Source organism: Crocuta crocuta, unplaced genomic scaffold (genome assembly GCF_008692635.1).
Source record: "Crocuta crocuta isolate KB4526 unplaced genomic scaffold, BGI_CrCroc_1.0 scaffold170, whole genome shotgun sequence".
Classification (NCBI taxonomy): Eukaryota; Metazoa; Chordata; class Mammalia; order Carnivora; family Hyaenidae; genus Crocuta; species Crocuta crocuta.
In genome coordinates, this window is record NW_027527853.1 from 3,269,917 (window position 1) to 3,284,444 (window position 14,528).

The 14,528-nt window shown below is 43.6% G+C and overlaps 2 protein-coding genes across 2 annotated transcripts in view; one reads left to right on the plus strand and one right to left on the minus strand.

The window, feature by feature from the left end:
* The window catches only part of DNTT (DNA nucleotidylexotransferase), a 29,976-nt gene extending 29,544 nt beyond the window's left edge, over positions 1–432 (minus strand). The window contains exon 1 of the mRNA XM_077779348.1: positions 230–432. Within this exon, the coding sequence (XP_077635474.1) occupies positions 230–432 (203 nt within the window). The remainder of the gene's footprint in view (positions 1–229) is intronic.
* Positions 1–14,528, plus strand: part of BLNK (B cell linker) — a 101,031-nt gene that overhangs the window by 1,586 nt on the left and 84,917 nt on the right. Inside the window, exon 2 of the mRNA XM_077779371.1 lies at positions 5,030–5,143. The gene's annotated coding sequence lies outside the window, so the exon portion shown is untranslated. The remainder of the gene's footprint in view (positions 1–5,029; positions 5,144–14,528) is intronic.

Below are 14,528 nucleotides of genomic sequence, written 5' to 3' on the forward strand. Positions count from 1 at the left end.
AATCACCTTATTTTTTGCTGCCAACTAGTTTCAACATGATTGTATCAGTCCCCACTCATCTTATTTCCTTTACTTAGTTGGCTTGAATGTGTTCTTTGATTTCAAACCTATTTTCCCAGTAGAAATATCACTTCTTGTGTATGTGAGGAAGACATAAGTTCTTTGGGTTCCAAAGAACCTGTTCATAAAAGCCCTGCTTATTCACAAAATGAAATCAGTGATGTCCTACCTGAGCTCATTTTCAACCCTGAATCCTTTCTTTCGTGCCAGCTCCATGAGGAAGGCTCTGCGGGTGCTTCCCATTTTCTTCTCCAAAATATAGAGAACCAAATCCTGAAACTTGATGTCATGTGGAGGAGAGGGCATTGAGGCACCCATCTTCCTGGGCCTCTTCTTCCGAGGGCCTGAGTGGGCCATTTGCAAAGGATCCATGGGAAGAGGCTTCTGATGCTTCTGCCTGTGCCATCAATCGGTGTCTCCAGAAGTGAGGGAGAGCCTGCCCTCCTTCATGAAGAGCTCTGATGTCATCTTACTGGCAGACTCTGATGTCAGGGAAGGGTTTCCTGGGCCCTGCCCTGGTGATGGCCTCCTGCTGAAGAGCAATGGAGAATTTTTATCTCTGTTCAGCTCATTTGTTCCATGTGGAGATCAAAATGGAAACAGTAAATTATCTTTGCTTTCCTATGTATAATCTTACCAGATCGTCAGAATAACCCTGTGAAGAAGGTAGAGAAGCATCACTATTCTCATGTTAGCATCTATCTATCTGTCATCTATCTATCTATCTATCTATCTATCTATCTATTGTTAATTTATTCACTCAGGCCCCTCTTGCCTTTATTTTTTATCCCTTTTTAACCTTTCAACTTGATTGTGTTCTCTTCCTCTCTCAGGCAATCATTATAATATATTGGATTTCTATAGGTTGTGTGGGTGTTATACGTTGTGTGCAGTTGTTTGATTTTACATAAATGGCACTGCTAAATTTCTCATTCTGCTGATCACTTTTTCATTCAAAACTGTGTTTTCAGATCTGTCCATGTTGCTCTATGTGCCAATCTGTTCACGATGGACATTTTAGCTATGTTGGTGCATTTCATAAGTGAGGAAACCAAGGTTCAGAAAATTTACTCAACATCACAGAGTAAGGAGCAGAACCAGGTCTTGAACTCAGGTCTTCAGACTCCAAATGTTATATATCTCAGCTTTTTTGATGAATTAAGTTTGCCTGGAGAATAGTCAATTATGTAACTCTAAACTTGATCTTTTGGGATGGAATGGGATGATCTTTAGATGGGAATTACTGCCATAAAAAGATATTTTCATAAATTTATATGCAAAATAAAAATTAGTATCTCTCATCAACATACTTTATAATTCTCATTTCTTGACCATCTACCAAGTGGTTAAGGCAAGCACCTATAAGCCTTAGCTGACCAATCTTCATAATACCACTGTCTGGTAGGTGCTAGCATCTTCTCTGAGGTAAACAACTTGCTGAAGATCCCAAAGCTAATAAATGGTTATAGGTAGGAAATGATCAAGGTAGGACTTGAACTCAAATCTGTCTGCTTGGCACAGAGGAAGCACTTCAAATAAATGTCATTTGGTAGTAATATGATGTTTTGTTTTTAGAGAAGAGCCAGTTTGATCTGAAATCAGATCTATATGTTTTATAAAACTGTTAAATCAACAAAATATGATGTTAACCAATGTCTTATTTAATCTGCTTTGAATCACTGGTATTGCAAAGATTACCAGCAAAAATTTAAAATGTGGTGATGGCTGTCTGGTTATCAGGCTATTGTCTATCAGCCCCAAATCTACCTTTCTGTGATGGGCTCTATGAGGTTGGGGCTGGGACTGTGTAAATACCATTTCTCAAGGTCAGCTGGCTCCCTGCTTGGCTCTACCAGTAGGGAGCACTACAGGGACCAAGTCCAAGGCTGGACCCTAACTGATACACTGTCCAATTAAATGAGGCATAGGAAATGAGGACCCACCTACACTGTGGGAGGTATACTCCTACTGAAAGGAGCTCTAACAACAACAAAAAAATCTTTTAAGGCATCCAAATCGCCTGAACCAGCATTTCCATTTTTTAAGAAAGACACATAAATATGAATGAACTAAGGTTCATCACAACATTTTGCAGAGAAGACTTAAAAAAATCATAAATGCCCAATTACAGCAGGAGGTGATAAAGTATGACAGGACATTTTGCAGCCACTAAAACCAAGTCATAAGGAAATACCGTAAAACATGGGCAAACATTCACAATCTAATAATTGTAAAATCAGTGTACAAAATGTAGTTACAGTATGACATCAATTTTGACAGAGAAGACTAGAAAAATATGTGGCAAACCTAATATAATAGTAGATATCGCTGGTTGTAGGGTTTATGCATGATTTCTATTTTTGTCTTTGTGCTTTTCTGTATTTTACAAATTCTCTATAATAAACATGAATCAGGTTTGCCACCACAAACACAGACAACTTACAAAAATTACCTTGAGTTGACACCATGTGGCCTTAGTGAAAGCTATGATTCAAAGGTAGGAGGTTACTCACAGTAAGCTAAATAGCAGTGGATTGTGTTTTCTGATCATTACATGCAGGGCTGAGGGATAAACACTTTTATATTTTGTGTAAAATCCTATCTCGCTACCAGGCAAGTCTCTGCTGGGGAATGGACGGGGCTGTGTAATTCTGCTTGGTTTAGATAATTTACTGAAGCTGATTCTAGGGAGGGAATCTGTGGCTTCTATATCCTTTTTCCTGCCTCTGAGGGTCCTTTCTGGTGGTGTCATGTACCCTGTGCTAGGGTGACAGCTATGAGAGCTGAGGCCATTGTCATAGCTTGGGGAAGGGAGGTGTGAACCCCTTAGCCTCACCTTAAAACAGGTCTGAGTATACCAAAGTCTCATTGTCATTTCAGGAATTAAATTAAATCATGCTCATGAAAGTGCCTGGAAAATCATGAACCACTGTACAAAGGTCAATTGTTATTGTTATTCTCACTGGCAATGCTGCTAATGGCAGGAATTAATGAAGTTTCTTCTTGCTGAACCATCATTTTCTGGAGTTACTTGCACCAGGTGTTGAGCACGCACATGTTGGTCCATTATATGGGTCAATCAGCTCCAAATCCCAGTGGCTTAACACAACAAAAGTTTATTTTCTCCCATGATACTTTTTGGTAGAGGGCTCTCCTTCACTCAAGACTCAGACTGATGGAAACTTCACATTTTTGTACCTGGACCACCTGGACTACGAGGTTGCCTTGGTGACCGTGGCAGAGAAGAGGGCACTGGGGGTCATGGATTAGCAATTAAATGCTCTGTCTCAAAAATGATACACATGACTGCTGGTCATAGCCCTGGTCAGAACTAGCCACATGGCCCCACCTAAGTGCATCAGGGCTTGGAAATGCAGGGGAGCACAGGGGAATTGAGGGGAGCTTTCCTTTCCTGCTATGCCCAGGATCAAGCTGTTGATTAATTTTGGAGACTCCCTGTCAATGGGATGTTACTGCCTCTGCACTAAAGCCACGGAAGAGTTTATGGAGGACCAGAGCCCTGCCCTTCCTACACAAGAAGCTCAAGAGAAGAACCATACTGTACAGTGGTAAGGCCATTCTAGGGCCTTCCTTGAATTCCAAGCTGTTGGTGTGGTCCTGGGGATGAGAAGATCTGATCTCTCTAAAACACCTCCATACCAGTTGTTCCTCCTTTCAAGTGGCATATAGGGGGGAAAGTCCTGTATAAAGTGTCGAAGGCTGTCCTAAATTTGGGTCAGGTGCCTCCCTGCTTGCACAGTCTTCTGGGTCTCTTTTCCCATAAGAGCACGTGTCATTCTGTATTGTACTGCTCTAATCCCCTGTGTGTACCTCCCACCGGACTGTAAGTTCAGCGGGGGCAGGAGTCATGTAGGTTGCATTCAGGTCTGAGCCCCCAGCACCTAACACAACACCTTGTTCAGCAGGTACCAGTTACTGTAGAATAAGCTAGAAACCAAATGTAAGTTGACGTGGTTATTAGTATTATTAAGCTTCTGTGTTGTTTGGGTAACTATGATGTAAATCTTCTGCCATGACTGCCCTTCTCTACCCTAGAAGTTCCCAACTAAATGACTCTCCAAAATGAGCAACTACAATATAGTTGTTAGGGAGCCAGACTACCTGAGTTCAACACCCAGATATTTATGAGCTGTGTGACTTTGGGCAAGTTACCAAACCTCTCTGTCCCTCATTCCCTCATCTGTGCAATGGGGATTATAATGATTTTTATTTTACTGGTGGTTATGAGGACTAAATAAGCACTTCAAAGGGTATTGGCATGCAACAAGTCCTCAGAAGTGTCACTGTGATCACAACAGCTCAGCCTTCTTGTTCCCCTTCCCTCTGCTGTCCTTCCCTGTCCTTCTCCTGGGTCCCCACACACTTGAGAGGTACCCTCTCAGTACTTCCCACTGCCCTTTTGATTTTCCTTGACTCTTCCAAAAGTGGTGTCGGGCCCACTCAAGAACAGACTCAGGATCTCAAAGAGACCAAAGGAGTGCCCTGCAATGATTCCCAACATGGGTTCCCAGGAACACTAGTCTCCTGAAATGTTCTAGGCAAAACAAAAAGTTCTGTAGTGAATTAGGGGTGCCTGGGTGGCTCAGTCGGTTGAGTGCCCAACTTCGGCTCGGGTCACGATCTCACAGTTCGTGAGTTTGAGCCCCGCATTGAGCTGGCTGCTGTCACGTGGTCAGGGCTCTGCTGCTGTCAGATTGTCAGCACAGAGCCTACTTCCGATCTCTGTTCCCCTCCCTCTGTCCCTCTCCCACTTGCACTCTCCCAAAAATAAGTAAATATTAAGAAAAAGTTCTGTAGTGAATGAAGTTTAGGAAAGCCAGACAAACTGTATACAATTTGTTTAGAACATTAAGGTTTTCGAGAAGACTTGCTGTCAAGAAGCCTCTTAAATTTTGTTTAGCCCAATGTATTCCCAGTTTGCTTGTATTTTTGTTTGTTTGCTCTCCAGAACACCTGTGGCACCTTGTCGAGTGCAAGTGTTGATGGCTACATTCGCACTAAGCCTGGGGGCCTGGAGTTAGGCCCGGTAACCACCTGCCACTCACCAGGTACGAGACCTTGGGTAAGTCACTCAACCCATGCGATTAATTGTGAAATGGCAATTGTGGTGCCAACTTCATCACATTGTAAGGAAGGAACAAGAGAACATAAACATACATCTGGCCCAGAGGGGTGCTTGGCCCTGTTCTACGTTCACCTTCACCTTGCCACTCCCAGGTGCTGGAGGATACACCTGGGGCTCTGGGCTTGAGTAGTTAGTTAGTGCCAGCCGGCCTGAAGGAACACATCTAGTCATTGACTGCCACTGTTACACTCCCATGCAATGGCTGCCCTTCCTAGCTTAATGTTGATTTGTTCTTCCATTATGGGCGATACTTGGTATCCTTATGATCGTTCTTAGACACCTTTCTGAGTGGAGAGAGAGGGTTGCGCGTTTTCCCTGGTTTGATAGAGAAGTGAGTCTCTTCCCATCAACAACATTATTTTTATCCGTAGGAGTCCCGTTGCTCTGTTTTTGTGCTTTAGAAGAATTCCGTTTGAGAGAGAACACTTCTGCTTCCGGTAGTTTTATTTTCTTTTCTATATCAAATATCTTGTATCATGTACTCATTTCAAGCTGTAGATCTGGGAACTCTGCCATCCCCAAATGTGCGGGCAGGGTTTTGTTTTGGTTTGGTTTTTTACCGAGCACCGGCTTCCTCTGCTGCCTGAACAGCTGTGTTTGGTTTTGGGGCAGCAAATGTTTTCTGGAGCCTAGAAGTACCTCCTTGGGAAAACCTGTAAGAGTTTCCTGCATGACAAAAATCTTGGAAACTTTGTTTCTTGCCACTGAGAAGCAACCTGTAGCTTCATGCTAATAAATATAAGAAAATATAAGAAAACCCTACATTTTAGTTATGAGGGGGTTTTGCCTTTCTCTACAAAGTGAGAAAGGATGGCAAGAACAAGGAAATTGATGGAAACAGCCACTTATCTGTAACTTTATCTGTATTCAAAACTATTTATTAAACTCCAGCTGTGCACAAACTGGTGGCTGAAAACATACATATCAGGCATGGAGGGGAGAAAGCACAGGTACTTGCCTCAATGGAGAGTTTGAAAAGAGAATTGGGATTTTCTTTTCAAAGAATTGGGAGCTGTTTGAGCAAAGTCAGAATGTGATTAAACGGTGCCTTAGGAAAATGAATCAGGCAGTCATGAATGGGTTGAGTGGAAGGGAAGAAATTAGGAGACAATGGTGATAATCTAGGTGGAGGTAATCGAAGACTGAACTGGGGTAGCCAAAGGAAGCCTGAATGAAGTGAGAGCGACAGGAGCTGATGATTGTGCTAGATGGCCACTGGATGGGGCCCCAGTTATGGCCCCTGGACACCTGGTGGGAGAGTCCTCCAGCACTGCCAGTACCCGATGATCTCCAGATCTTTATCTCCAACCCAATCCTCTCTCTTGAGTGCCAGGCCCATTCAGGTTCCTCTTATGGGTCTTAATCAAAATGCCTCACACAGAACCTACTTGCTCACACTCCCCAAACTGCTCCTTCATCTCTCTCCCCAGACTCTTGAAATTCTCTCCTTGTCAACCTTGATGGTGTTTGTGAGATAACTAGTAACCTCTCTGTCCCCTCTAGATGACACACCACAAATAAGCCCTGGGGTCTGACAGGCGGCCGGGAGAATGTGAATGTTAGACACTGGAAGGCAAAGTTCCAGAACATTTAGCCTTTGTTTTTTGTCAGCGGGCGCTAGTGGCCTCCACCATGCCACGTGGTCTGTCACTAGATGAGCTTCATTTCTAGTAAACAGGAAAATTTAGCTTGATTCTTTAGCTCCTACCTTCAGGACATCAAGAAGTTTATGATATGATCACAGTATGCTGTGATAGAATATGCTGTGATAGAATAGCCGTCACGGCCATCTGTGAAGGTGTCAGGCTTTATGAAGTCCTCAACAGCTCTTCTCATTCACTCTTTGGAGCACCTGGAGGGTATTCAACCTGCACCTCTTACGATCCCTGCTGGCAGAATTAGAAGGAGAGAGGGGAGAGGAGGGGCAGGAATGATGCTCACAGAGGAGGGGGCTCACTGCACCAGGGTGAAGGGGGAGGGAGGGAGAGGGAGGAGTGGGCCAGGTCTCTGAGAATGCCCAGCGCGTGAGCTGACACTGGGTTGGCACTGGGAAGAGCTTCTGAGTGGGACAGTAGCAGGATCAAGTCAGCCCGGTGGGGAGGGGTAGAGTGGTCAGAGGGGGGGCACCTCGCACATGTGCAGATCCAAAGCCATGACTCCAGCTGGGAGACCATTGTGATCAGCTGGGGGAGAAGCTGACAAAAGTTTAAACTGGAGCCATTCATTCATTCATTCATTCACCAATATTTATCATGTGGCTAGGATGTTCCAAGCACTCTTACACTCAATAAGAAAACAGAGTGTGGGGCACCTGGGTGGCTCAGTCGGTTGAATGTTCGACTTTGACTCAGGTCATGATCTCACGATTTGTGATTTCAAGCCCCATGTTGAGCTCGCTACTGTCAATGCAGAACCTGTTTCCAGTCCTTCGTTCTCCTCTCTCTCTCTGCCCTTCCCCCACTTCCACGCTCTCTCTCAAAAACAAATACACATTTAAGAAAACAGAGTGAATAAAACAGACTATCCCTGCTCTCATGGAATTGACACTCTATTAAAGGGAAGCAGACAATACGTACAATTAATAATGAACTAGAGTAGACCAGATGATGGTAAGTGCTATGGAAAGAAAGTGAATGGATGGGGTGGGGGTGACAATTTTACTGGAGATGATCAGAAGTCCTCACTGAGGAGGTGACATTTGGTCAAAGGCCTGAAAGAAGCTACTGGCCGTGGGGATGGAGACTGGCAGTAAGCGGGACAAGGCAAGGAGGCAAATCGTGAAGAAACAATGTTGAAAAGAATCTCACAGTTATTTAGACAGTGAATCGGAGAACAATAGGATCACAACCAAAACTGTAAAAATGCAGAATTAAACCAAATTTGAAATGTGTTTGGCCTTTATGGTTTGAAAAGAGTCAGTTGAATTGTTCAGTTATTTTTTTATGTTTATTTTACCTTTTTGTTTTGTTTTTTGAGAGAGAGAGACAGCTAGTGTGGGAGGGACAGAGGATCCAAAGCGGGCTTTGAGCGGGCAGAGAGCCCAATGTGGGGCACGAACTCACGAGCCATGAGATCATGACCTGAGCTGAAGTCAGAGATTCAACCAACTGAGCCGCCCAGGTGCCCTGCAGTTATTCTTTTTATTTTGGGGGGGGGCATTTCTATGCTATTGTAGTGTTTGTAACTCTAGGGGTTTGAGATGGTCTGAGGTTAGAGGGGTAGGAACAGCAGAGGCTGATGACAGCAACATGCTTCTTGTTCCCTGATGCTCCTTGTCCCTTAGGAATGGACTGTTGCCCCTCCTGCTACCAGCAGTACTGGAGCAGATGTCCCCCCTGCTGTGGCTGCCTGCTGTGCTGCCTACAGCCCCCTAATTTCAGAGGCACACATTTCCTCTGTTGCAGGGAGTGCTGTGACCTGATGGCTCACTGCCAAAGGGAGCCACCTGGCCTGCGGGCGGGACCCTCCCTGGAGACAGCCGCTTGGGGGGGTGGTCATGAAAGCCAGACCATCTTGTTTCAAGGGGTGACAACTCTGAAGCCCCCCCAGCTCCAGCACATCCTGTGGGATTGGCTGAGGCCTGTGTTGTGTCTGCAATGGGGAACAACTAGTCTCTTGACGTGTTCATTTCCTTCATCCCCAACATATGTGGACCCCACGGGCATCCCCGATCAGCTTCCTGCATGCATTTCAGGATCAGCTTCCCAGGAACTCGGCCTAAGAACACACCTTAGACACTTAAGTATTTTGACCGTCTTCTAACTACCTACCTACCTACCTAGGTCATAACCTTCTTGATGATCAAAGAGATCATCCTTGACCTCTTTGTATACCCTTGGGGCGTAGAACTCATCCTTGAACACAGGTGATTGTCCTTAATTACAGACTTATGAAGCTTTCTGCTTCCATCCAGAGAGGCCAGTGGGAATCCAGAGGATAAGACACAGAAGAGAACAGCTCAGGCCCACAAGTGTTTGTGCCAAACCATTTCTCTAAGGCTGGTTTTGCTGGGGATGCGGCCACAACCCTTTTATTCCCTGCCAGGAAGTGAAAGTCTTTTATCACCACCTGGGAGGAAAAAGGGGTTCAACCGCTCAGCTCTATAGAAACAACCTCACATTGGTGAATGTGGTATGAAACTCAGTTCTGAGGTGGATGCAACAACTCGGAGAAATTTATATGGAATGTGTGCTTCTCAAAGAGAATAATTTAAGGGGAGGGGAGCAGGCCCTCACTTTTGACATAGTAATCTTTTTTCATAAGGGTTTGTGAGCAATTTTTACTTTCTAAAAATAACAAAAGTTCATATTCAGTGTTTTAAAATTACAGAGGCAATCATTTAGTTTCTCCTCATGTGCTAAATGGTGTGATTATATTTCACCAAGATGTTTTAACTTGTACAAACTTTATGCTGTTATGGTGGTTCATTTCAAAAGTTTTCTGAGGTGGTGGGTCACTTAGTCTCAGAGGAAATAAACCTATGTCTGAGCTCTATCAGAAAAGGCAGAAGAGGCTCCAGCATAAAGAATTACAGCTGGAGTTTGCTTCAGAAAGCTTGGGGGAGAAAACACGAGGAGAGAAGAGGGAGAATTCCAGAAAAACCCAAGAAGAGCCCAACAGCTCTGGAAGGAAGCTTCACTAAATTCTAGATGTTAGAGTCTCCTGGGACACAGTGGATGCTTTCGTCAGTTGGGCTGCTTATAATAAAAATACCATAGACTGGGCAGCTTAAAAAACAGAAATTAATTTCTCACAGTTGGGAAGCTAGAAAGTCCAAGATCAAGGTGCTGGCCAATATAGTTCCTGGTAGAAACCCGCTTCTTGTTTTGCAGCTGGCTGCCTTCTCACTATGTCTCCATGTGGCAGAGAGATCCTGTGTCTCTGTTGTCTCTCTTACAGGGGTACAAATCCCATTTGTGAGGGCTCCATCTTCATGTCTAATGGCCTCCCAAACGCCTCACCTCCAAATACCACCACATTGGTGTTTAGGGCTTCAGCATGTGAGTTTTGGGGAGACACAATAATGGGTAAAAAACAAAAGCAAAACCAAGAAATACTGTTTACTTGTTACATGGAAACATTGCTATGTAAATATTTGTTCTCTACTGAGAACTTTAGTTCACATCCCTGACGACATAGCACAACTACCTGAGTTTGACATCAGGGACCCGCCTCTGTCCCAGGCAAGCAGAGGCTGATGCAACTACTGGTTTAAGATTTCACTGTGGATGGTCACTGTGGACGGCTGCCATCACTAACTCCAGTTTGTCTTCCTTCATATAAAGTTCAAAAGATATGGAACCATAGATTCCTTTCTTACTCCCTTTTGATATTTGGATTTGTTAAATGAAACCACTACTTTTAACTCGTGTAACGTTTTCCCTCAACATGCTGGATAACTCAAACTCTCTCTGGCCAGCACTTACCAGGTGGCATCAAGCAGGGCTTTGGGAGAAGGCACTGTCACCTTTTGAGTAATAGCTCCACTTTGTCACCACCATGCAAGACAGTGCTCCCCAGTGCCGCAAAGGCACATGACCGCATGCTTTTCTCCTATACCCAGGAGCCACCTTGGAAGTAGTACATTTCCTGGAGTCACCTGAGCAAAAAGTGGGTTAACTAATCGGAAAATTTCAGTTGGGCTCAAATGGCTAGACGGGACTAAATAGTTCTTGTCCGACCTTGCAACAAGAAGAAAGAAAATCAGGTCTTCTATAGACAAAGTAACAAAGCTCACATTTTCTCTGTAAACATAAGGTAAGTGATGCTGCACCCTGATACATGAACTTATGCCTATGTACGTACACACATCCACACAGTAGGGCAAGGTAAGGCAAGGCAGTGTAAACAAGAAACTAAAAGTACAGACCAGCAGTGGGCAGCCCCTGGCATGGATGTGAGATTCCTCAGAAAAGGAATACCAGCTTCTTGGGGGCGAATCCTGACACACACGTATGTGAAATGCTGCAAAGTAAAACCCATCAGTGGTGTGGTTAACAAGCCAGTTTTCCCTGGGAACCACTGTAGTTCAGTGAACTGGCCGGACAGGGGAGCTTCATTTCCAATGATGGTTGCCCCATACGTGGAAGTTCTAGTTGTCACCATTTGGTGTCAGTATTTTCTATCTTAAAAGGTCTCTTAGTAAAAATTTAAGCAAAGTTCCTGTTGAAGCATTTGGTTGTGAATAAATTACTTAATGGAAAAAATGGAATATGGAAATGGAAATGGAATATGGAAATATTCTTCCTGTGGTTTTTCAACCTTGGCAGCACAGGAGAGGAATGGTGGTGCTGGGGGGTGCTGGGAGATGGCAGGGGGTGTGGGGGGGGTAGGAATCACAGATGCTCAGCCCCACCACCGCCCTCTGAGATGCAGCGTCCTTTTGCCTGGGATGCATACTGGTCCCTGATATTTAAAAAACTCAGGTAGTTGTACTGTGTAGCTGGGGATGTGAACCAGAGTTCTCAGTGGAGAATAAATATTTATGTACTTTTTTATTTGTTAATGTTTATTTTGAGAGAGAGAGAGAGCAGGGGAGGGGCAGAGACAGAGGGAGATACAGAGTCTGAAACAGGCTCCAGGCTCTGAGCTGTCAGCACAGAACCCCATGCGGGGCTCTAACTCATAAGCTATGAGACCATGACCTGAGCCGAAGTCAGATGTTAACTGAATGAGCCACCCAGGAGCCCGGAAAACAAACATTTATGTAGCAATGTTTGCATGTACCAAACAAATAGTGTTTTTGGTTTTGCTTTTGTTTTTTGCCCATTGGTATGGACTGAATATTTGTATTTTCCTGAAATTCACCCCTTCATTTCCTGCTTTGTAATTTTTTTCCCCTCTGTGCACAGAAAGGGCAGCATCTTCTTTATTTGCAAAGGCCAGATAGGATTAGACCATTCATTCATTGGATCAATAGATTTTTTTTAAGGATCAACATTGCGTAACATGGGTCCCTCTTTTTCCAGAGCTTAGGGATTCTCGACGCAGCATAAAGGGACAGAGGGGGCTGCTGGAGGCAGAAGTTCTGTAAGGAAAGAGGCAGGTTCTGGCTTTGAGCCTGGCTTTGCCACTTAGTAGTTGTATGGCCTTTGGCAAGAAACTTAATGTCTCTGAGCCACAGTCTCCTTATACATAAAAGAGGCATGTTATATAATTTCTTCCAGTTTACTGTGAAAGTTAAGTGTTACTTGTACTCATGGGTATTAACTGAATGTCTGTTTAGCGTGTAGACAGGGGCTTCTCTGGCCTTGGCCCTGGCCTCCTCCAGCTCCAGGGTTGTGCAACAGCATGGGGTTTGGAGCCAAGTTTAGGTTCACTCTCCACCCCTGGTGACAAGTACTTGGCTGAAACCCTCCAAATGTGTATTTAAATTTGTATAAATGTTGCCCAACTGCAAATTGCTCTCCATTGAGGATATGCTAATTCACACTTAGATTATACAACAGAGAGGTGGGAATGAACCCGCTTCATCACCTCTTAACACCCAGTACCTTATCAGATTTTGGGATCTTTGTCGATCTGACATGTGGAAAAAGGTATCTCAGTGAAGTTTTCATTCGCATTTCCCTTTATATGAGTGAGTTTGTGCATCTTTTCCATCTCTTTAAGGGTTCTATTTCTGCCAACCATCCATTTACATCTTTTGCCTATTTTCCCACTGGGTCTGTTGTGTTTTTCTTAGTGGTTTCTTGGATTTGGTTACCTATTACAAAATTAGCCCTTTTTCTGCATATAGGTTGTAAGTACTTGCCCCAACTTGATCTCTGACTTTTGATTTGGTAAATGGTGGTGATGGTGATGTTTTTATTTTTTATTTTTATTTTTATTTAAAAAAACCCAGATCATTATTTTATTTTATTTTATTTTATTTTATTTTATTTTATTTTNCCTCTCCCCAACTATTTCCCCCCTTCTTCTCCCCCACGGTCCTCCGTTAAGTTGATGGTGGTGTTTTTAAACATACGTGTGTGTGTGTGTGTGTTTATGTAGCCAATAGATTGATCATCTCTTTTATGACTTCCATGCTTTGTGTCAGACTTATAAAACCCCTTCCCATTCTGATACTCTGAAATGAGAACAAAATCTGTGTCCTCCTTTAGTTTTCTTTAATGATTTTGTTTTCATGGTTACATCTTGAATCTGCTTGGAATTTATTTTTGTGTACAAAATGAGATACTGGATCCAAGTTTCTTTCCCCACAAGTAGCTTCACAGTTGTCCTAGATTCTTTTATTAAATAATCCATATTTTCTCCACTGATTTCAAACCTACTTAAGTTTTGAAAGAAGGTCAGAGACTTCTAAATTTGGCAGCAGGAGGATATCCAAGCTGCAAAACTTCAGACAAGGCTTGTAGCTCTTTCTGAGTTGTGCCTCTCGTCATTTGGAAAAAGAGGAAATACAGGTGCATTGTTCTGAAAGTGTAGTTCAACAACAAACTGTGTGGGAGAGTGGAAAGAACATGGCTCCCAGGTCAGAAAACCTGACTTGACTTCTGTTGAGTAATTGTGGGCCAGTCACTTAACTGCTCTGTGTCTCAGTTTTCTCCTCTGTAAAATGGACCTAATAATAGCATCTATGTCATACTGTATTGTGAAGTTCAAGTGCATGAATATATGTGAAAGAGCTTTATAAACTATAAAGGTCTGTGGGCACATTTTTGAAGTTTTGCAAGTCGGTACAGCACTACTGGTTAACTTAGGCAACACAATTCTATATTTTTAAATTTCTTAACTTTCTGGAAATCCTTCCAACTTCTTTGGAGATTAGCTTCTTTCTCCTTGCTGGTGAGTATTCTGAATTTTGCTGATTTTTTGCATATGTGTCTGTGTTCAGACAGCATCTTACTGGAGGAAGGAAGAGAAGACTAGGAAGTTAGATCATCCATTGGGTTTTGAGGGAGAAGGAGGTGAATCAGCAAGTGTGGAGCGGAGAGGGATTTGGTGGAGGGAGGAGAAACCAGAGGGAGAGTGAATGAGCTTATTTACAATCTTATAAATATAATTATTCCTTAGAAAATGTTAAAATTTGCTGTTTTTTAATTTGCAGCAAAAAGTTTTGTGGACGGTACAGAATAAAGGCTGAATGTTAGGCAGTGCAATGCTTGGTCACAGTCCCTTGTCTTCTTAATGACCCCAGCTTCCTCATCTCTGAAGCAGCAACACTCATAAATGCAGTCCCTATGCTCACATAAGACTAAATTGGGGACTGGAGTAGGTAACCGAGGAGAAAGCATAAATCTCATGATGGTGACTGGTGTGCCCCCAGAGAATGCAGTCTGCCTCCTCTGCACGCAGTCCTGCTGGAGACAGGTGTACCTGG